General features: G+C 43.6%; 1 protein-coding gene across 2 annotated transcripts in view; it reads left to right on the top strand.

The window, feature by feature from the left end:
* Positions 1-17,645: 17,645 nt before the first annotated feature.
* Positions 17,646-23,230, top strand: part of gpc6b (glypican 6b) — a 51,700-nt gene continuing 46,115 nt past the window's right edge. Inside the window, exon 1 of one of the 2 annotated variants that reach the window (XM_057040960.1) lies at positions 17,646-18,145. In XM_057040960.1, coding sequence (XP_056896940.1) covers positions 17,995-18,145 — 151 coding nt within the window. In that variant the 5' untranslated portion in view covers positions 17,646-17,994. The remainder of the gene's footprint in view (positions 18,146-23,230) is intronic. The other variant, XM_057040966.1, reaches the window with a different exon arrangement.

Here is a 23,230-nt window from a genome sequence, read left to right as displayed (position 1 = left end):
ATATGAATCCACCTTCCTTCCAATGTGAGGCTGTTGTCAGCACGTTGGTGTGTAGAGGTGTTAAACGTCGATTTCTTTAGAACCTTTGAGGTCAGCTCCTGAGGTTCTTCCATCTTTTTGTGAAAGATCTCAATGACCTCCACTGAGATTTGGGAATAACGTCCACTCCGTTGTTTAAAATAAAGTATTTCATTCGGTATGGGGCTCAGATCTGGGAGGGGCGCTCCGTTCTGAGAGTTCCATTCCTCCAGCTGGTTTCAGCTGGTTTTAACATCATGTTTCCTCGTCTCCATGTTTCTATTGTGATCAGCCGCAGTCACATCGGATTTCTTATTCAATTTTTTTCAGTTCAATTCAATCTTTATTTATATGGCACTTTTCATACACTAGGTAGCACAAAGTGCCTCACAAAGGATAAAAACAGCAAAGCGAAGCAAGAGAATCAAAAAAAGGACACACACACACACATGCATACAACACACTTACACACACACCCACACACACAAACAAGCTGAGTCAAGCTGAGACATGGCTGGGCACCGAGACCTGAGGCGAAGGAGATGCCACCTTTGGAGGCCCACCAGGCCGACGAAGGTCACGGTCCGTGACCACAGGTGGTACCGCCACAAAGACCAGCCCGACCCGGACAGACCGGAGGCTCCACACCAAAGCACAGAGCCCCCTAACCACCCAGGCGAGAGTTGACAACGGGACAGCACCCCTAGCAGTAGACCGGTAACATCTCCCAGCCTGGCAGGCCCCCATGAGGAAACACCATGAGGAGACACTGGAGCTAAAAACTGAAGGACTAAAACAGTAAATGGGATAAAAGGTATAAAAGCTAAAAACTGAGAAAAAGAACTGAGGGAGTAAAACAGTACTAAGACTAAATTATGTTATGATTTACATCACATCCTGTGTTTTAAATCCCTGCAGTGCTGCTTTAGAGCACCTCCCTTCTCACTTGCCCAGTCCCACCTCGACTTTTGCAGTAAACAAGCTCTAAACAATGGCTACATACTGTATATATGTAATCACACACAATCAGAGAGAGTAACTCTGTTATTTTTCCTTTTGTCACATTGTGTAGGCAACATTTTTCGAGAAGTCTGGAGGCAGTCAATGCACTGAAGAAGCAGTGGGTGGCAAACATCACTTCTGACTTCAGTTACAACAACTTCGAGGCAAAAGAAAACGGTTATTATAAGCATTCATATTAGCATTCAGTCAGTCTTATCACAGCTGAGGTGTCTGCAGACCGTGATTGAAGTTTTCACCTCTGGAGGGGTCGCGCGAAGACAAACCCCAGTGCACAGCAAAGTTAGCATGAGCCACAACAAGAATGACATGACCCCCCTCCCCCCAGAGATGGAACGGCAGGCAGCGGGTCAGGACAGACAGTCGGAAGACGCTCGTTTGATGCATAAATTCACGTAGGTGCCGAGTGAACCCAACACCCCTGTGCTGTGGAAGGGTGGGGGAACAACACTATAAGCTCACGTCACATACGGAAACTTTAATCCACGTTTTAATACCACGAGGGCACAGACACAGAGGTGTTCTGCTGGGCACTCTGAGCAGCGTGCGTGTGGATACGCCTCCGCTCACTTCTCTACTGCAGAGTGCAGCCCAACCCAGCGCCCAGTGTGACAGAACAGCAGTGTGGCTCTTCACAAAAAGAGAGAACACATGGCAGGAGGAACGTCTGGCACTGAAATCAAAGTGTAAACCTGTTTAAAGGCTCTATGTTCTTTCTCCGTGTGAAGGAAAGTAGAAAAGCTACGAGGCCCAGTCTCATTGGAGCAGAGGAAGACAGAACTTTGAGACTGTAACACTGAATGACCAAGTCTGCAGAAGAATAGCAACCCGAAACAATGTTGCTTAAGCTTATATGATGCAAGAGCGAGGCTGCGTCTGATCGTATCCCTGGCCGCGCACGCCAACAGCCTGGTTTGCAGACATTTTCCAGACCGTTGAGGTGGAGCTACATGAGTATTTTACCCAGGTAAACAAATTCATGGTTATAAAAGTTCCTGGAAATATTGTTGGGAAAAGGGCTCTTTCCAGGGAAGGTTTGGGGTTGAGGGGAAGTTGTTCCTCTGGTAGTTTCAGAAATGTCCCCTTGTTTTTAATACCCAGAGCAAATGATAACTGTTCCTGATGAGCAAATGGAGCTTGTCTCTAGGTTGGATGGATTTCAGCCACGTTGACAGGATATAAATGAATTTTGGTTTCGTTTTGGTTATTTTGGGAGGTTTGATGACCAATTCTCCACAAATGTGCTTGTAAAACACAGCCCAGTTTGGGAGAGAGTGTGGGATACAGTCCAAGTGCAGAGGAGATGTTTGCAAGAAAGGACTCGTGTTGTGGTTATACCGGGCTGCTAAATCACACCAAATATCTTTAAACACACACTATTTCACAGCTCTCCATCTGTGACCTATTTTTTGTCTCAGCCCCGCCGTCACCTGTCTCTCATTCCATCAGGGAGGAGAAGCTCAGTGACAGGAGTCCGTGCTCTGGTTGAAATTTCCCCACTAAAGATGTTAAAGTAGCGACCGCTGCAACAATTCCCCCTTCCCAGCGTTCAGAGAAAAAAAAAATCCAGGTTTCTTATGGGGAGACCAGTTGGGTCTAATGTGCAGCGTCTCCCCGTGCACCTTTGTGATCTGGTACTTAAGGACTCTTCACAAAGTTCAGGACATGAAATACCAGAAATGGAGAGCTCCTCCAAGAAAGAGTCCACTGGCAGTTACTGCTGTCGATGTCAAGATAAAACACACGACAGTGAAATCGGAATCTAAAAGAATGTCGACTGGAGAAGCAGAGAAATGTCCATACAGAGAGGGAAGTCTGGGAATGCCAATAGATCAACCATTGGAGCTCAAAATAGCCAATGAGATCTCTTTCTGGCATATTCAGAGTTTAAACATTCGGTTCCATTTGCTTTCAATGCATGAACGAGTGTATTGCTTCCTCTTTCCTCAAGACATTTTCTAGCCTCCATCATTGATTCTCGTGACAGGCTGCCCCCTGCTGACCCAATCAATCGGTCCACTCTGATCATTGAGTGTTGGCACCAGATGGTTTTACGTCCTGTTGCAGGAAAGTTACTTCCTAAAGATGTTGGAACATCACAAAATAATATGAATAATCACCTACCATCGGGGGAGATGGTGTTTTAATAAGATCCTTCGGATTTTACAGGATTTTTGTAAGATGGAGCTCCGTGTCGGGGCTTGTTTGTTGTGAGGGTTTTGCTTTTACTCTTTTCAGATGGTAAAGGTATAGAAATTATATCATTTAGGCTGTGGAAAAGTCACTCGAGGCAACGCTGAGGCAAAATCTGTGTGTATTCCACTTGCAGTAGGATGTGAACAACCCCTTTTACCCATATTCCTCCACCGTGGACCCACCACGGTGCCCTGAGTCCTGCCACTGACTTAGTGTTCTTACTAGTCTGTGAGTGACTTCTGGTATATAAGCCGTTTCCAGGTCTCCAGTTATTTTTTAACTACTTAAACACCATCATCATATTTGCCCATATTTCAAAAAATCATGGCTTTCACAGGAAACAATTACCGGTAATGTAGGTGGTGAAACATCAAATATGTGGGCAAATTCTGCAAGTTGTGGAACTGACACAGGAGACTCAGATGACCTGTGCAGAAATGAAGTTTACTGATCAGGAGGAGTGACACCCACACAGCAGTCATGCATGCGGTGCCAGCATCAATTCTGATAAGATGTTCGTACCGAGAGGTTTATAAAGCAAATGGAAGGTCAATGACGTCAACCAAACATGGTGCCAGCCAGTCTGTCTTTCACTATCCCAAACAGAAGATGCTAACCTCGGACCCAACAGAACCATCTAGCCTGTTTGTCTCTCCAGCATTGCTTTGTCTCTGGGAAGAATGGAGAACAAGATCTGGTCACTGAGAGCTCAGAAGCTCCTTCAGGACGCTAAATGAGAGTAAAGGTCAATTCTACAGTACAATTTAGAATTTAGTGAGGATTAGTAATTGTGCCTTCACATGGGGTGTAAGAGTATAGAAACAGGAAGCTAATATGCCGGGAAACAGGTTCAACTTCCCCGACAGACTGAGCTGCTAGCAGCCACTACTAATCATTCCGATCCGATCCGATCCGATCCGATCCGATCTAATCTAATCTAATCTAATCTAATCTAATCTAATCTAATCTAATCTAATCTAATCTAATCTAATCTAATCTAATCTAATGATTGTTATCTAATTTGATCTAATCTAATCTAATCTTAATTTTACAAATTTAATAAAATGCAACACCTTACGAATAACGATGAAAAAAAATGAAATTTTAAACATTTGAAAATAAAGCACGTTTTGCTGCGGTCATCAACACTTTGATTTATTCTGGGATGTTTCACAAGAGAATTTTTGGCTTCACAGAAGGAGATTTCTTTTTCACCTTCAGCTTTTCAGCTTTAAGGGTTTAAAGGAAACCTCGGTGGTTTAGATGAGTCAAAAAAAGCACATAACCTGCCAGGATGTAGCCTTAAACTTTTATTTTCTCAATATTTGTATCCTCTAAGGAAGAAAGACACCACAGGAGGCAGACTGCTGAAGGACATCTCAAGTAGATGTTTTCAGAAGGTTCCTGATTGACAGAACATGTGTGAAAGCCAGAACATTAATCCTTTTGTGCATGTTTGGTGGAAGAAACCGACAAAAATCTGTAAAATGATGGATATGGTGATAAGCTCAAGAACGATTTCTGCATTTCACCATCCATTGTTGTGTGTATTAAAAAGCTGCATGATTGTATCACATGTGTAGCATATTGACATGACGCTCCTGTCACGGTATTTACGATTCTGTCCTCCAGTTAAAGAAGTCAATAATAAAGTGTTGTTTCGCTGCTAGCATGGCGTGCTAATGTTAGCCTTCAGGGCTGCTAGTTGAGACACTCATAAACCAGACAAGTGAGGCTATGAGTCGATCTGGAGTCTGATTCAGATTCTTGATTGTTTGTAGTGGTGTTAATTACAATGTATTACACTTGGAGGGTATTGGTTGAATTTCTCACTAAACTGAAGGATGTTTTGTCTTTAGGCAGATCAGATCATTAAACCAGACATCCTGGTCAGGCCTGTGCAGTCAGTCAAAGTGTTAATAAAACATGCAAAATTAATCTAGTAGAATACATTAGATAACAACTATAACTGTAACGTTGCCGACCCTAACTAACTCTATGTGATCCTACTTATATGTTTCTTCGTCTCTATATGTAGGCAGTGATTGTCAGGAATAGCTCTGATGTTCAGCAGCAGCCTGTACATCAGAGCCTTTGAAGCCTGAGTTTCATTTTTGATGGTCTGGCAGCCAGAACGTCTGATGAGCATCTGCAAGTTATATTTATTCACAACAGCCAGTTGATTAATTATTTCTATTCAGCCCATTTTATGATAATTATATAATGGCACCGTGGCTTTTTTGCTTTCACTATTAAATTCCTTTTTGTTTCCCTCCCAAGCACAGTTAGAGTTTTCCAAGATTTCAGTGTCCTTCTGAGCAGACACGATATTATCTTGTTGCCCGTAATGTTGTCCTGCACACATTTGGAAGAGGAGAATCAAAGATCTGTGAGAAACCGAACCTCGTGGCAGAAGAGACCCATTGAGAGCTCAGATGATGTATTGATTTTCTCAGGGGAGACACGCCGGCTTCCCCGCAGCGTCTCGTTAATTAGCAAAGTGTCTCTAAAGGGGAAACGGGAGGTCTTGTGCTCTGTTGCTGGGTCTGTGGGTGAGAAGCAGAAAAGCTCCGTGATTTAAACATCTGTCCATTATTAACCAGGCAATAGCTGTTGCAGGAGGTTTAAATGACCGAAACTGCACCTCTTAGTGTGTTCATGCTCTCCCAGCGAGGGAGGATCCAGCTCCCCTTTATGGCCCTGGTACTGAGCAAATGATGATTAGCAGGAGATGAAAGAAAAATGACAAAAATTCTCAAAACAACCAGACCCGCATCACGACTGTCTGAAATCCCACCCCGGCGCCTCCCGCCTCACTCGCAGGGAAACCTCGCGTTTACGGTTCCACTGTGGCCAATGAATCATGTCATTTGTCATCTCAAAGTGTTTCCCCTCTGAGCTAATATTAGATCACCGCGTCTCCTAATTGGACCGGCTAAATTACCATAATTTTTCCAGCTTCATCCTGCAGAAGTTTACAAAGTGAAGCTGCGAGCAATTATCTGTCCCCGTCTTCGGTCTGGAGAATTGCCGGTTTGACCCCACTTGTCGGAAAATCACGCTTGACACGCGTACTCCTGCAGGCAATGTCAAACGAGACAGCTGGGGCCAACGGGGGATGAAACACATCACTGGCTGCTGCTAAAGATCTACCAGTTAACGGAGATAAACTAATATTTGACTTTGGATGCAGCCTGACGAGCCCCTGCGCGTCGCTGCTGCAGTTCCGAACGCCCGCTTGTCGCCCCCCTTTGTTGCGCATCTGCCACGTGTCCCAGCGACCTCCCTTCTTTTTCAAACTCACATTAGTCGACATTTTCAACAGCAACAGCTGGATAGACAACCCCCCCGCCACCACCACCACCACCACCCGCCCCCCAGTGAGGCTGACGTCAGTGCGGTGCTCTGAATGCTGTGAAAAATCCAGTTTTTATGAAAACGCTGCCGGATTTCCACAGCAAAGGCAGAAAGATTCCCACCACATATAGTCTGCTACAAATGAGATTTGAAACGGCGCATGCTTTTCATTGTCAAAGAAGGGGAAATCAAAGAATTTTCACAAAAGGGATGCGTGGGACATGTGGAAACACCAGGCTTAAAGAGCATATTTATGAATTAGTGGGTGGATTGTGTTCAGGGCAAATCAAGGCCTGCGTGAGAGTCGCTGTTCCCTTATTATCAAACGAGAGAGATTTCATACATGTAATGGGATTTTACAGGCCTCGAGAGAAGATCTGCATGGAAGCATGTCACACGGTGTGAATTTTCTAATGGCAACTGGGAATGGCAACTTTTTATGCATAAGATTAAACACATCATGACTTAGAGGGCACTGTAGCAAACTTTAGCTGCTGAAAGAGGAATATTTTTAGACATAATCTCATCGAACTGCTGATGTCGGTCTCAGTGCATTTTTAATACTGCTGTTGGATCGGAAACGTCACCAGATCATATAAAATTGCATCTCTCCCTTTTAGCAATTTACTCAACTTTATCACAGCAACAGTGTGCTGCTGTTTGTATTTTAGTTTTTAGACTGTAATTGCTGATTTGTGATATCAAACCCTTTTCATTCCAAAATGGAAACACACACACACGCACACACGCACGCACGCACGCACACACACACACACACACACACACACGCACACACACACACAGACAGTCGCACATTCTTTTCATTGGATCTCTGATCTTTTCCTGCTAGCTGGCTCACATACTGATGACTTTACTTACAGGCTTACAGGCAGGGCACAAGTTGTTAATGCAGCCTTTATTTTTAATGCCAGCACATTTAAAATGTTTCCCTTGAATGCCATCTCTTTAAGTGCCAGGATTGATTTGCTCTGCATTACACTGTGATCTGTATGACTTTCCTGACATTTACCTTCTACACTATATATATTCACTCTATTCGAACGTGATATGAAGTCATCTTTGACTTTTTCAGATGTCAGAGGCCTTCACCATGAAGTCAGCTGTCTATAACCCTGTATTATCATAATAATAATGGTTTTGTGTGTTTCTTGCTGCACTGAAACTCATGCTCAGCTGTAAACTTGTGCCAGTCTCCCAGTGTGTGACTTTGAAATCTGCCTAATTAAAAATCTGGACCATCCATGAAATAATAGCACTGAAGCTGGTAGTGTTTCAGCCCTGTCAAGCATATCAAGGACTCCTTAAGGTTTTTCAGTGACATCTAACTTTCTTTCATTCAAAGGGCATTTCAATTTTTTTATTTATATATTTTTTTGGAGTGAACAGTTTGATGTTTAAAATCGAATGCATTCTTGATGAGGCGGTCTGGGATTTGGCTGCCTGTCAGATCAGCACTATTATCAGCCTTTTAGGTTGGAAGCAAATTAGACTTGGGTTCCCCAAGGTACGTGGCCCCTTGCATACTGGTGATGTAGGCTTCTCAGAGCGTGTCACTTCCTTGAAGAAAATTCCCTTTAATCAGAAGAAGATTTGTGACCCCCCTGGACATGTTAGCGGCTGTCTGAGCTGTTTTATATGTTAGATGGCGCATTTCTACCTAAAACTGAGGAAGGTTCGGGTAGCAATCGACGTTTCCACCATTTTAGGCTGGTGGTCGGACACACCTGTAACCAAGAACCTGTGTTTTCCTGTCCACTAGTTTTTACAGGCTGGCAGTGAACTAAACACCAACAATGATCAGTTTCTAGGACATTGCACCTTCATTTTGAAAAGTTTTTCCTCTTGATGCGTGTTTATTGGTGCAGAGGCAATAATCTGTGAGAGGAAACGCACAACGTTTTTCTTTGACGGACACAAAGACGAGCACGGGGATTCGTATAAAGGAAGGGGAATGCTGTCATCTGAGACAATGCCCTGAGGAATCCCATCTTGAGGCGGACGCGCACGCTGCAATTTGCCTTCAGTGCTTTCGCTTTCGAAAGCAACCTTTCGGGGGTTGATGGAGTAAATCCCGTCCCACTTCCTGCAGACACGCACGCTCTCGTCCCGCTACATAAACATGTTTTTCTTCTTCTTCTCAACAAGTATACAACAGCACAAAAACAAACACATTGTCACATCAGTTTAACTAACGTGGACGTTTCAGCGCCATCCCAGATTAAACATCACTGCTCCATCTCCCGCTCCATCCATCTTGTCTTATCTGTGCTCGTAGCCCATCCGGAGCGTTGTGATGTATTGATTCCCACAGGTAAATTGGCTCGGAATATATCTTTTATATAAGCATCTCCTGGGTTACCGGGAAAAGTCTGAATCATTACCCTTTCAGGGAGACAGAGCTTGTAATAAATTAGAATATAGAGGAGTGGAGAGGTGTCAGAGTTTCTGATTTGTTTGCCCCGGCTGCAGCGTTTCCAACCTTCTTCTTTCTTGACTGCTCAGACAGCAGAGCTCGAGCAGCATCTCACCTCTCACACTTATTTGCAGGCTCTGGGTGTCCACTATTGGAAAGTGATTGACCACTCGCCTTAGATTGAAATTGATTACATAAGGCTTGTAACAATGGAAGACTGTTGATATTCTGTCCGCAGCGGTGGAGGAGTGTCAGGGGATTGGATACGGCTGTCAGCTAGGTTCTATATTAGTGTATTGTCTAATGGTCAGATCCCAAAGATCAGACTAGGCCTTTGATCCCAGAGATACTGACTTTCTAATTGGGTTGCATTGATCCACCCTGCTCTTGCTATGCTTTGCTGAATGAGAAATTGAACAAGTCAACTAAAATTTGCCTGCCACTCAGTTGACTTCCCTTTATGATTTAGGCTTCAGGGTTCTGGACATCTTCAACAGACTTATACTAACAAATCCATCACTTCCTGTTTTGTTCTGTTTTACACAGACACAGTTGATTTCCTGCTCATATATATATCCATATGCACACACAGTTTTAAGCTAGATGTAATAATAAACACCGGTTAAAATCAAGGATATTAGGGGATTTCGCAGTTAAAAACAGCAGCACAGCAAATAAAGTGGACTCTTTACAGTACCGAAGTATGATGATGCAACATTTTTAAGAACATCACATGAAAGCCTCTCTGTAAAGAAGACTAAAAGAGCTCTAAAAGAAGTCACGGACCGAGCCAGGCCCATCTCCTGGGCTGGCTGTTCCACAACCACAAGGCCCTGGCTGCAAAAGTCACCTTTAGTGAGGGAGGAAAACGAAACAATCAGAGATCTCAGTCTGCCGGTGTCAACAATTCTCTCAGGCCAGTGGGGACCAGACCCATACGTGCTTCAGAAGTGACCAGTACAGTTTTAAAATCAATTCTAAAATGGTTGGGCCACCAGTGGCGAGAGGCCAGCATGGCGGTGATGTGATGACGTGTGTAGAAGCTTCGCTGCTCAGTTTGCACTGTAGTGGCAGGTGAGAGAGGGGCTTTTGGGACGAGCCAGGCAGAGCAGAGCTGCAACAGAAGGTCCATCGATGTGTCATCAGCCTCGTGACTCAGGAGACCAGGCACGTTAGACCCTGTGGCCCTACGGTGACCACGAGAGGTTAGACAAAACCTTCTGAATCAATCCAGTTTAGACCAGTGTTCTAGACCCCATTTCTCCTATATCTGTTAACAATATGATTTATTTGGGACATTGAGCATTTGCTAACACTATAAAACCAGACTTGGATATCTCAAAGAAATTATTTTGACAAAAGAAGTTGAAAACCTCTTTAGAAGTCACTTTTTCTAAAACTTCAGGCACAAAAGGAACTTTTGAGATTGGTCTGAAAATGATGCAAATCCGAGAGGTCAATTTTTTTTTGGAATACTTTCAAGAAAAATTGAAATGCTTTCACTTCTCACTTTTGCCTCATAAATAGCCTCAAAAAAGGTGTCACCCTAGTTTCTTTCCACAGACATTTTAAGGACTTGTTGAGTGGCACGAGGCAGGATTTAGAAGAATTAATGAGCACAAATAAGAAAGAATGTAATCCTGCCCAGGAGCCATTGATTGTTCTGCTGCTTGAATCGCGTGACATTTGTATCTGACTGACTCAACATAACACTCACAAAGGTGGAGGAGCATCGCTCAGAGCAAATCCATAAGAAATAATTAGTCAGACTGTTTTTCTCCTTTTGCTTTCCAGAATGTATTAGCAGTATAGAAAAGCACAGTGCAGAACATTCCAAATCATCTGGAGTGCTGAATAGATGAGCACTCTTGTGATGTTGACCTGGGCTGTGTCTGTATCCGCTGCTGATTCATTAGATGCCCTCTGAGGAAGGAAAGAAGAGCTCGAAGGCCCGCATGGCATATTAAATGTCTTTTGGTGAACGTCAGTAAAATGATCGGAGAGAATCTTCAAACGCGGGCATCTGACTTTTAACTCACATACAGTGTTGGTCAACAGAGTCTGGCAGTGTGTTATGGCTGATAAATGCAGGTTAATGTGAGGTCTCTGATGGCACGTGAGGGATCATCAGCCAAAGCCTGGACTGCAGCTTCCATATGGGCGCACAAATACAGCGAATACGCTTATTGTCTCCAGCAAATTCCATTTGCAGAGACCTGTTTAAGTATTTGGTCTTCTAATATTTGTGCGTTCTCCTGCATCTTGATGGAGATCTCTTAATTATGGTCAGATTAGTGTTTGTACACACTTGAAAAGAAGCACAAACCCCAGATGAGGCCGGAGATGAGAACACTTGTGTTTGAGTGCTAATTCACACGGCTTCGCTGCTTTGGCACAAACGTTGGCTCCTGTTTGTGGGTCATGTCAGGATTTATTCTCCTCATTCTACAATCCAGGTTTTGAGGGAGGTTTTCGAAATGTAAGATCTTGCTGCCTTCAAAAAGCCGCAGCAGATTATTGCAGACAGGAAAAAAAGAAAAAAAATCTCGGCTAAAATCTGATTTGTTGTTTTGTCTATTTGCATATTTTGAGTGCAGATCGTTTGTCATTATTTAATGGTTTTATTTGCCATTGACAGTCCAAGACAAACATGCCCCAAAGTCATGTTTGTTTCTAATACAATGAGCAATTTCTGCGATGATGCGGGCTGATAAATGGAAATATATTCAGTCTGAGTTTGCCTCGGGCATACAGAGAGAGTGTGGGACCTTTCTGGCCCATTTATGGAAGTTCCATTAGTGAAAGATGCCAGGAAATGAGTGCGGGTGGTCACGTAAATGCACAATTATATCTCAGATGTTCAGCTAAAAATATGATTTCTGTTACTGTGGCATTCCAGCTAATAAAAAGGCTGTGGTTTTTTACTCTTCCAGAGTGATAGTTTATGTCTCAGGCTGTGCACATCCATTTGAACCAGACCTCCATCAAGCCCACCATCGTGCGGTCTTTGTAAGATCATGTGACCTCTGAGTCTCATCGATGAGGAAACATCTCGTAGCAACAATACGGGTATCAGGAATCAAACCCTCTCCCCTTTTCATGAGTCACGGGGAACAGAGTGGGTGTTTCCATGACAACTGCCATGCGTTTTCAAAGTTTGGAATTTCTTTTGTTTGACATATTTAAACATTAGAACTTACAATCAGCAGTTTGCAAGATTTATTTTTTTAATCGAGCGATAGTGACACATTCTAGTTGCTTATTGACAAACCTGATATCTCACAGATGCCTCATGTCTGTCTGAAGGCGAATCAATTTATCCCTCCCTGTCAGTAACGTCACATATATATGCCATTGTTATTTGAACAAAATTTCTATGGTTATTGTCTGTACACTAACCTCCATCTGTATTCCTTTTGAATTCTGACAATAGATGGTTGAAAATTCACTCACCACAACATTATCAAAGCTCACAGCTTCATTTTCAGATTTTTTCCTTTACCTTTCAGCTCCGTCCCTCTGATCGTTTCATCCCTGATATGTATTTATTGCTGCACTGCAGCTTTTAATTTTTCCGAGTAAATGATCAGTTGTGCTCTGCACTTCAAGCCTCCTTTGTTTTGATAATTGAACACATTTGGGCGGTTTTGTGCTCGTGAACGCTGTTAGCCCATTCGACACAATTAAAACGTGAAGCGGAGACCTGTTTCACATTTTCCTTTCAGTGAGCTCTCCCCGCGGCCGTTCAATAGCTGCTGCTTCTTTCCTCATTTTGATAGCGTGTTCTTAACTGATATCTGCACATGATTTTGTTCTTTACATGATATCTGATGTAATTTGTCATGAGTCTTTATTAGAGCAGTTTGTGTGGCAAAAAAAGGCAGGAAAAACTGGGTCCCTAATAGGTGTTTTGTTGTGATTTGAATTTCTTCTTCAGACTCTCTCAAACTGCAAAAGAGGTGTGAGATGTTTTTGGGATATTTCATCTCACAGGAACTGCACTCCTGGGTACATAATCTACTGAAAGTTATCTAATAAACTGAGCAAATCGTTGGCGCCTCTTCCTGGTTTGAAAGTGTTGCACAAGGTAACGCAACGACCTGTTCCACAGGGCCTGGAGTCCCTGTTCTCTGAGCTTCAGTCTGCTGTGGCGGGAGACGTTGCTTCACAATGTTCAGCAAAAGGCCCCATTTCAAAACTCAGCGAGGTAAAATAAGGCAACAGAAAAATGATACAGCCTCTTTCATCCAGACAGTGTTTCAATTTTGCAGCGTTTGCAATCCCAAGCACAAGGCAGGAGCGGCATAAGAATTTTAAAAGAGAGGGGAAAAACTTTATTTTTTCTCAAATGTGCTTATATTTCATTTTATAAATGTTCATAAAATAAATGTTTATAAAAGTCTGCCACCCAGAGCCGCACTGTCTGGCAGGTTGAGAAGTTCAGTGCGTAAAATAATGGGAAAAATCATATTTTTAGAGGCTTTCGGCTGAAAGACTGTTGACGGTTGTGATGACTTTCCTGTCCCCCTCAGACTTGAACATAAAGCATTTTATGTTCACCTTTTGCTTTTACTCCTGAGACAATATTCAAATGGTTTTATCTTTTCAGTGATGCATCGTAACAAAAAATAAGAATAAAATATCAAATTGCTTTTCAATACCAAAGAAACCTTCAGGATCCGAAGTAAATCACCATATAAATGATAGGCAGCAACAATTCCGAAGCAGTCTTCATCATGGCCGTGATGGAAGGAAAGCGCATTGTAGCGGCAGGCTAAAGGTTACCTGGATTTAAAGCTCTATATGAAACATCTGCCCAATGATCTCGGTCACTGTGGTGCAGCTGCGTGTTTATGTGAAACGGTGATTTAACATTTCAACATCAATTTCACTAAACTTTCCTGTTTGCTGCGAGCTTTAAAAGCCTCCTGTGGGTGTGATGGTAACCTTTGAATGTGCACGACGTTTAGACTCTGACAACACTCAAAATGATTAATGGAATCTGATAATTGCTTGAAAGATTTTGACAAATACACTAATGAACCGAGTGCAGCTGAATTCTATATCGGCATTTTTAGGCGTGGAGTTACGGCGTAGTGCCCGCCTCCATACTGCCGCATGAAAAGATGCCACGCAGCCCGTGTGTGAGTGTGAAGTGGTGAATTGTAAATCTGAAAGTTTCTTCTGCTATTGCAATGAAAAGCAGAAATTTGTCACTGAAGCTGCTTGTCCACCAAAAGAATGTTACTTAGGATGGAAGGAAAGTAAAGGCTTGAGGCTGACACGTCAGGTCACACGTAACATTGGAAATGAAAACAGAATTAAGGGTTAAAATTCAAAAATGGTCCAATGAAACGTGTAATTTGCGATCGCTCCTCCATCCCATTAATACAAATTAGCTTTAGTTAATGCTTTATGTCATCAGCCACAGACCCGGGGGACCTGCAGCCTGAGTACAGGCAGCAGGCGGGACAGTACCCAAGAAAGTTTACTTTAATAAGTTGGATTAATTTATTTATATGTTAATCTGGCTCTTTTCTGGTGGGGTTTATCCTTCTGAAACTCCCAGATTCCCTCACCTGCTGTGTTTTCACAGGGACTGTTAAAGTGGGGCAGTTTGGACTTTAATTCTTTCGTGTTTACTTTCTGCACTGTCAAGCGATTGAAGTTATATTTTAGTCACTGTGCTGGCTGCAGTTTCTGCCGCTTTGCCAAGCGGTGGTTCGACCAAGATAATACAAATCCCTTTACAGAGCATCAGTCTCCTGTCTCACTTGAGCTGTGGCTGACTTACACTTTTTCTTTGGAGAAGTATGGGCTATAACCAGATGGAACGAGACCCCGAGATAAACCTAATGCACAGAGGAAGAGGAAACTGGCTCCAGGTGCCTATGGGAATCCTGAAAGAGCTGGACAATCTGAAATAGAAAATACATGCAGCATTATACAAATGGCATACACCAGAGGAACTGGATGCACATATAAATGCAGATAGTGCAATTCTCCCTTTTAATGATATTTGCCGTTTAGGATATTTCTGGGTTGTTTAAAAGAAATGTTTGGTGTAAAAACACACTCAAACATTAACTTCTCCCATTCATTCCATGTTTCTCTACTTACTTTGAGCACTAATTTCACTAGAGTATCCCAGATTAGCCTTTCCCTCTACCTCCTTCAGCTCCAAGCTCTAGTAGAGCTCAATGGGAGACAGAAATCCTCCAGTCTGTCCTAGGTCTGCCTCCTCCTGGCCAAACATGCCTCCTGAGGTCAATGTCAAGGAAGCAGACAACTTCACCTGGCTTCTCTCTATTTGGGGGAGAAAGTATGAAGGAGAAAAGCCACAGCCCAACATGCTCAGATTAAACCCATCAAAACTGATAAACGCTTGATAAGCTGTACAATAAAACCCCAAAAATCCATCAATAAGATTGGATTTTTAATAATATATGTTAAGACAGCATTATAAATCAAAACCACTCCAGAACCCAGACATCGTCTGCAGCCTCCCGCTGGAGATTACTGAGGGAGGTTGTCCGCAGGAAGTCCATCATGTCCGCTGTTGCCGGCCCAGACTGTAACAGCAACTCATCCCAGCTGCGATCTATCCAAGGTAGGCACTTCTTCAATGTCGCCACGCATTGTTTTTCTCGGAGAGATGGCAGCAGATAAATGCCGAATGCTTTAGCCGTCCGTTCCTTCTGCCTCAGCTCCTGGCTCTATTCCCTCTGCAGACCACAAAGGGGTCCACTACACTGACAACTTCAACCTGTTCATTAAAAGCCCAAGTTACCTCTGCAACCGTGGGGCCCACCTGTCACAAACTAGGCAGCTTCATGCTGACTTCATGCTGACTTCCATCGTCCAGCATGTGTTCCACCTGGGGAGTGAGTAGCCGTGTTTACTCCACATGCCCCTTCAGCTGCCCCCTGACCAGAGTCATCTGGAAACCTTCCCTCCTTTAAATCAGATGAGTTCAAGGTTGTCTTTTACCAGTCCATGAAAAATTAACTTTGCATTGCATCACATTATATCAGAACAATAAATAATAACAATAAATCTCAGCAATGGTCATATTTTTGTCAGAATTGTGTTTGGCCAACATCCATATCCTTCAGTCCTGTAGCTGCAGGTCATGTGGTGCAGATGTTGCTCTAGTGAAATGGAGGACACTGGTTCCATCCCAAGCCCCTGTGGTTCTATCCGTGTGTGTGTGGGGCGTGCACGGTGTGTATAATGCAATGTCCTGCCATTGACACAGTTTGTTGTACAATTACCCTGAGTGCTGTTGCCAAGGGTAACCTCATGGTAGTTCATACAGGCGTCAGTCTGCTGGACGCTGCCAGCCCTGGACTCTCACACACATTAGTGAAGGCAGGACTAACTGAGGGGCCTCTCGGAATATTCTATTCACACCTAATTACAGCCACACATCTGTCCTCTTTTTCAGCTCATCAGATATTTAAATGTGACTGAAAGAGCCAGGCCGTTCTGACTCTACTTTCATCAAATAATGAGACATTTGCCAAAATTGAATGATATGGCTTCAAAAAAACAAACAAAAAAAACAAAAAACTGGGAGGTTTGTGTCGCTGTGTGTTGTTATAGAACACTTCCTGTATTTGGTAATTATGGCGTTATAATCAGGCTCATTCCTACCTGTGAATGTGCTGTTAGGTTCCTCATCAGGGCGTTTCCACATCATTGATCCATGAAAATAATATGCCGCCATTAATAGCTGGTATAAGTGTTGTTGGAGCCCAGAAGGAACAGAAACTTCAAGCAAATCTTCAAGCTGCAACATGAATTTAATGAATCTTATCAAAGAGAAAAATGCTGACAGCAGAAACACAAGAGAATCTGTCGCACCGTTTCAGTCTTAAACTTCGGCTTTGGATAGGAAGATGTGATCCAGCAGGAGTCCCATCCTCTGAAGCAAGCCTTTCAAAATATGATGATCCCATCCCAGTTGGATCCTTTTGCCCTGCGATGGGAGCCGCGTTAATCCACTGCTGATCTACTCTGCGATCAAGCTGTTCCAAAATCAATAGAGCCATGAAATCACAGTTTTTTCATCTTACCCATTACTACATCTTTCATGTGCGCTGCTGGAGTTTAGCTGTGATGTCTAATGCATGAAAACACTTTAATGAAAGTGAATATTTCATGGAGGCAAAGAAATGTGAAATGAATCGACGTGGCCGAACAAAGAGACAGGACAACTCATTGTATAAAAATGTGTTTGCCACTGTGTCATTTTCTAATTTAGCATCAGCAAAGTTGTGCTTTATCATTTTCAGTTGGGAAAGAAAAGCGTACAGAATTATGCATATATTATCAATAGGGATTTAAAATAACAAGAAAAACAACAACAGCAATAATAATATGGCGATTAAACCAATTAATTATTTGTAATGTAAAGATTTGCATCTCATTCAGCAAGTTTAGTTCAGAATCTGTTCATTTCTCCAGATGGCCAATTTCTCTCTTTATCAGATACACGCAGGCTTTCATGCAAACCTCGATTTATCCTACGGTGGTATTTAAGCGCGCGTCCCTCACTCTGGAGTCTGCAGGGCGAGACTGGATTCCACTCCATATTTTGTCTCCCTCTTTGCCATGCCAGCCTCTGTAGAGTGGAGGAAGAGCTCGCTGCTCCACGCAGCAGTTCCACTCCAGCGCAGCGCCCGGAGCTCCACTCTGCGCACACAAGTTGAGCGAGCGCGGCGCGAAGCGCACTGTCTGGATTCATGTAGCACCTGTCCTCTGTTCCCAAACGCCAGGGGACTTTTAGCCGTTGTCATCTGCGTTAGAAGCCTTTCCTCCTGCGGAGCAATGTGTTGGTAAACCCCAATATTGCAGTTGCGGCCATTAAACGCTTATTCATCAAGTCCTTGCGGAGCTACTGCGGGGGGACTCTTTATCAGTCAGCGGGATACTGCAGAGGAAGAGGATCTCCACAGCAGCCAACAATGCTCAGATTACAGACTTTCATTTGTACTTTTTCACTGCTCTCCGTGGCAGCCAGAGCAGATGTCAAGGCGCGGAACTGCAGCGAGGTGAGGGAAGCTTGCGTCGCCAAAGGTTTCAGCTTCACGCATGTTCCCCTTCAGGAGATCTCAGGTAAGGCTGCACCGTCTCATCAGGCATCACGCCGGCCAGGCAGTTTTTTTGTTATTTAGGCTGTATATTCCGCGTTTAAAGCTGTCAATGAAAAAGTTGCATTTTGCAAAGTGCAACATGGTCATAATGTAGGACCGCGTCGCCCCTGCAGCGAAGTGGACCAACTTTTAAAACGCACGTTCTAGATGCTGATGTAAAACCCTACAGCCGGCATCCCTGCGGCGACCGAGACTTTTGCTGTTCAGAAATTTAAAGAGGAAGGGGGGTGGGGGTACTGCGGCCGTGATGCTTTCTTAGCTGATGGTCAACCTGCAATAACGACATCATGTCAGCCAGCATCAGTGCCAGGTGTAAAGAGTCCCCAGAGGTGGCGTGCGTGTGGAGGTCTGCTCTGTGCTAACCAAGCACAGATAATGAATGGTCAGCTCGGCATATTAACTTGTATCGTGATGAGGTGAAGTGGAAGTGCTGGCTCCTGCAGAGCTCCAGCAGCATCAGCCCGTAACCATGAATCATCCTTTAATATGAGCCACACAGGAGGGTTATTATATCACTGCATGAAAACCCACGGCAGGTCTGTCACGGTCCTAAATACAGCTAAAAATGCAATGTTGTTAATGTGCTAGATTATTCCAGACTATTACATAAGACATAAATGTTTCCAAACAGAACTATATACCCAGTTTGAACAGTTCTCTGATGTCACACAATACAGAAAGAAAATTCTTTCTTTCTTTCTTTCTTTTTTTTTTACTTTATCTGTCTGCAAGTCCAATAAAGCAGGAAATCTGGCACAATTAAAAAGCTGCGTATTTAATGACAGGCACACCTGGTCAGAGACGGCTGGATCAGACACTACCTGATTCATTCCTCTGGCGTCAAAGCCTGTCTCCTAGGCCGAGTGAGAAATTCAATCTCCCCGGTGTCCTGATGATGTCACCCTGAATAAATGGCTTTTGATCTGGTCCTAACCTTACATGTCTTCTGCAGAGACAGTGCCTTATCAGCAGCTCAGCAAATTCCCACAGTAATGGGCATGCCCTTCAAGCCCTAACATACTGCCTCTCACGCATGCAACATTCGATCTATGACAGGTTTAAAATAAACGCCGGTCCCTCGGGGAGTTTGCGGACACTTTGATATGAGTTTTTCCACCAGAAAAGTGTCCTCTAAATACAAAAATGAGAGCCTAAAATTGTATCAAAATGGACCCTATGGTGGCTAGAATCATAATGCAAAGCTGCTAAGTCTCAGTGGAGCCCTAACACAAATAACAGCACATCATATAACATTAAGCCCTAAATGAATCCATATGGCTGGAAGCTTGAGGATGCAGCAGGGTCCAAAACAGTTATTTGTTTTGTCCGTATTCTTTGTGCCTCAGCTGCCATCCGCGTGTCCTTTGTGGTGTGAAATGTGTTTGAACACTCAGGCTTCTGTGTGTTTTACTGCAGCGTCGCTCTGCACGTAGCGACTCCCTCGTTTGTAGCGAACCCGAGAAACTCGCAGGAATGTGATGAATCGAAAACAGATTTATTTACTTGGGCAGATAGATAGATAGATAGATGGATGGATGGATGGATGGATGGATGGATGGATGGATGGATGGATGGATGGATGGATGGATGGATGGATGGATGGATGGATGGATGGATAGATAGATAGATAGATAGATAGATAGATAGATAGATAGATAGATAGATAGATAGATAGATAGATAGATAGATAGATAGATAGATAGATAGATAGATAGATAGATAGATAGTTGGATGGATGGATGGATGGATGGATGGATGGATGGATGCATGGACGGACGGACGGACGGACAGACAGACGGATGGACGGACAGACAGACGGATAGGTAGATGGTCCTCATGGAAGGGCTCTTAAATATTCCCATCACACTCTATTAACTCCAGCGGTCCACAAATGACGCTGCCACTAGCACAGATGTTGGATGACGGCTGTTTTCTCCTGGATATCTTTAAATATCTGCGGATATGTCGCAACTCTTCACAGCTGTCAATCTAAAAAAGCATCGACAGAGAGAAACATGCAGGTTTGGGGTTTTTTTTCTCGTTGCGGCTCAGTGTCCAGGACCACTGAGGCGCTGCGGTGGTGCAGGCCAGATTTATGCTGTTGTGTTTGGTCAAACAGAAGAAACCAGGTCAGGTGGAATGACAGCGTCACAGTCATGATGTTGACAGAAGCGTTGTTGTAATCTCGAGCCCAAAGGCTCGGCTGGAGAGGTAATTCAGAAAGACGAAGGTGATGCCCGCTGGCCAGACCAGGCTGGAGACTGTCAATGCGGGGAAACCAAGGAAACAGCAAGTCCAACCGTCTCAGTGTTTGCTCTAAAATTGAGCGGTCTCCATAGCAAACTTTATTTAGAACACTGTTGTCATGAAAATATCCCCGCTAAAATCTGAAGGTTTTTCCTTCTCTGTGTTTATGACAAAAACGTGAAGTGCTCGAATGTGCGGACTGAAGGGAGACCTGCTAGAATGTCCTGTTCTGCGCTCCCGTCTCCCGTCCAGCTGTATTCGCTCCCTTCCATCAGAGGAAGATGGGACAGAAATAACTGTGATGATGTTATATGTGATACTGAGACAGCGAGGTGAATGATCTCTGCTGAGGCGTGTAATGTGCACAGGGTCTCCGCTGTCATGTAATGGGATGGAGAGGATTAAAAGGGCTAAATGGGAGTGCCTTCTGAGAGGAGGGCCAGGTGACTGCAGGCCCCAGCAGCAGACGCCAGTTCCACTGTGATGTACTGTCAGATCATTGTGACCTTGCTGTCAGTCACACGTGGAGTTGGATCTGGGACTGAAATACCCCGAGCAGGGCATGGTTTTGGTTCTGCTGTTGCATCCCCCTTTTTTTGCAAGCGTGGGTTGGCAGATGTTTGGCGTTGTAATGGAGAGGTCTTGATTAGTTGGTACACAGCAGCACCGTGTGCTCCGTGCAGACCCAACAATGGTGGCATTGTCCAAGGGGAGGAACACGGACAATTAGTGACTTGTCTCCCTGCAGCAGAGGGAATTTCTGGACCCCTGCCTCCGTGTCATCGATCATGTTCGCCAATAACAAGATGACCTCATGGGAGATTCTCATTGCAAGTTGTTCACTTTCATTCTCAGTGGACATTATTTTAAATTTGTTTTTTCCAAATGTTTGCAAATTTTTAAAGAAAAAAGAAAAGAAAAATGTTCTCCTGGCATCTGTGGTCATCCTTAAAAAATTGTTTCCTTTTCTATGTGGAGCCTCTGGTGTCTGAGCTTCTCTTGGAATAGTCAGATGGTTCTTCAAGGCTCTTCTTCAGGAGAGTCATGTTCAGCTCTATACTGACGACATCGATCTAGTCTGGGCATTCATTTCTTTTTTAAATCCCTGAAGTCAAAAGGTGGATCATTTTTTGTTCAGAAATGTTTTCCTTGTCCATTAAAGGTCGTGGCGGTTTGGTAATCGTTCTATAATAGGAACAGGGCCGTCCGTCGGCTGCCATGGTCATTTGCTTGGCTGCCATCTTTCTTTTGTACTCCATTTTGCCATTAAGAATTTGAGGGATGGGTTTATTTTATGAGCAGATTCATATCAGAGAATAGGAAAAGACTCATTTCACAGCTGTTACCACCAATCTTGGATTTGGCAGCTGTGTATTAAAATACCTCAATCCTCTTATTGCCGCTACCATTTCTGCCTTTGCTGTAGATTTGATCAGAAACCTCTTTTACAGAACCCCTCTCAGTCTCATACATGCATCAAGACTCACCTGCAGATCACAGCTGCACCGTCCAAAATGCATGTTCTTTAATTATTGTTCAATTAAACCAGGTATGTTTATTTTTTTCGTCTTGACCTTCAGAGCAGATTGATATGGATATTGGGTTTTGACTTTAGGCTGCAGCATATTGCTGGTGCTTTTTCCCCGACACTCCACCTGCCTGTCAATTCCTAGTACAGAGAAACAAAGCTCCCCCACCACTAAAATGCCTTGTTGCCATCATTGAATCTATCTTTAGCTGCATATCCACTCGCGTCTTGTTGACAATGTCTGACTAGACTTGATGTGCAACTGGAGAGGATGTTTGCCTTTGTGCCGCTCCTCAGGATGCCGCGATGTGTCTCAGTACGCCGCGTGTCCTTCCCCTCTGTTTAGCCGTCTGTTGACTACAGTGAGCTCCAAAGAGGTTTCAGGCATGCTAATGAGCGACGTCTGTAAACTAACCCGTAAATGTTGAATGAAGGGTAATGATCAGCAGAGGTCTGAGGGCTGTACTCTTCCGCCATGAACCACTTAGTGACTTGAGGTGAAAGCGAGTGTCTTGTGTGTCCTGCAGGATTCTCATGGGCTTCTGGGCCGCCTGCCCATGTGGATCAAATATCCACGGTGGGCTAGCTGTCTACTCACTACATTTTTCATTATATTCTCTTAAATAAATATAATAAATACCAAAGCCATGCTGTGAAATATGCTGATTTTGCTGCACATGCTGTTAAATAAATGTGCTGCACATGGTGTTCAAGAATTTCATACATTAATCTGAGCCATAATGATGCTGCTATACCTTTCTTAAGGGTGCTGTACATGAATATTCTGCAACTTCCAGCCTCAAGGTCACACATATTGTATGTTTGTTGTGTATTTATCTACTTGGCATATATTTATGCAAGGACATAGTGGGTGTTTTTTTTTCTTCGAAAACAAAAGTTTGTTAGTAGAGTTATTAGAATGTGCACTTGTGCATCTCTGCGCTTAATGACATCCTGACAAAGATTCTGGCTAAAAGAAAGACGTTCGCTTCCCTGAACACTCAGCTGCCACGTTGTTAAGTTGTCACTTGTGTTATTTACTGTCGGTACATTCTCTTATCATAGAAGTCATTAATTCCACGTAAACAAGGGTTTCGCTGGTGGCACATTCACAAGATTTTATCCCGGATTCTGCCAATGGGAGCTTACGCCTTTGTGCATACATCAGTCTGCAACGTGCTACAACCAATTAAGAGTTAGCAAACCAGATGTGTTATAAAGGTACCTGTTTCAGGGTGTTGTGGTGACAAGGTTAGATATTCTATTTGTATT

This window comes from Takifugu flavidus, chromosome 1 (genome assembly GCF_003711565.1).
Source record: "Takifugu flavidus isolate HTHZ2018 chromosome 1, ASM371156v2, whole genome shotgun sequence".
Taxonomy (NCBI): domain Eukaryota; kingdom Metazoa; phylum Chordata; class Actinopteri; order Tetraodontiformes; family Tetraodontidae; genus Takifugu; species Takifugu flavidus.
Note: the sequence above shows the minus strand (reverse complement) of the source record. Positions and strands in the feature narration are given on the sequence as shown.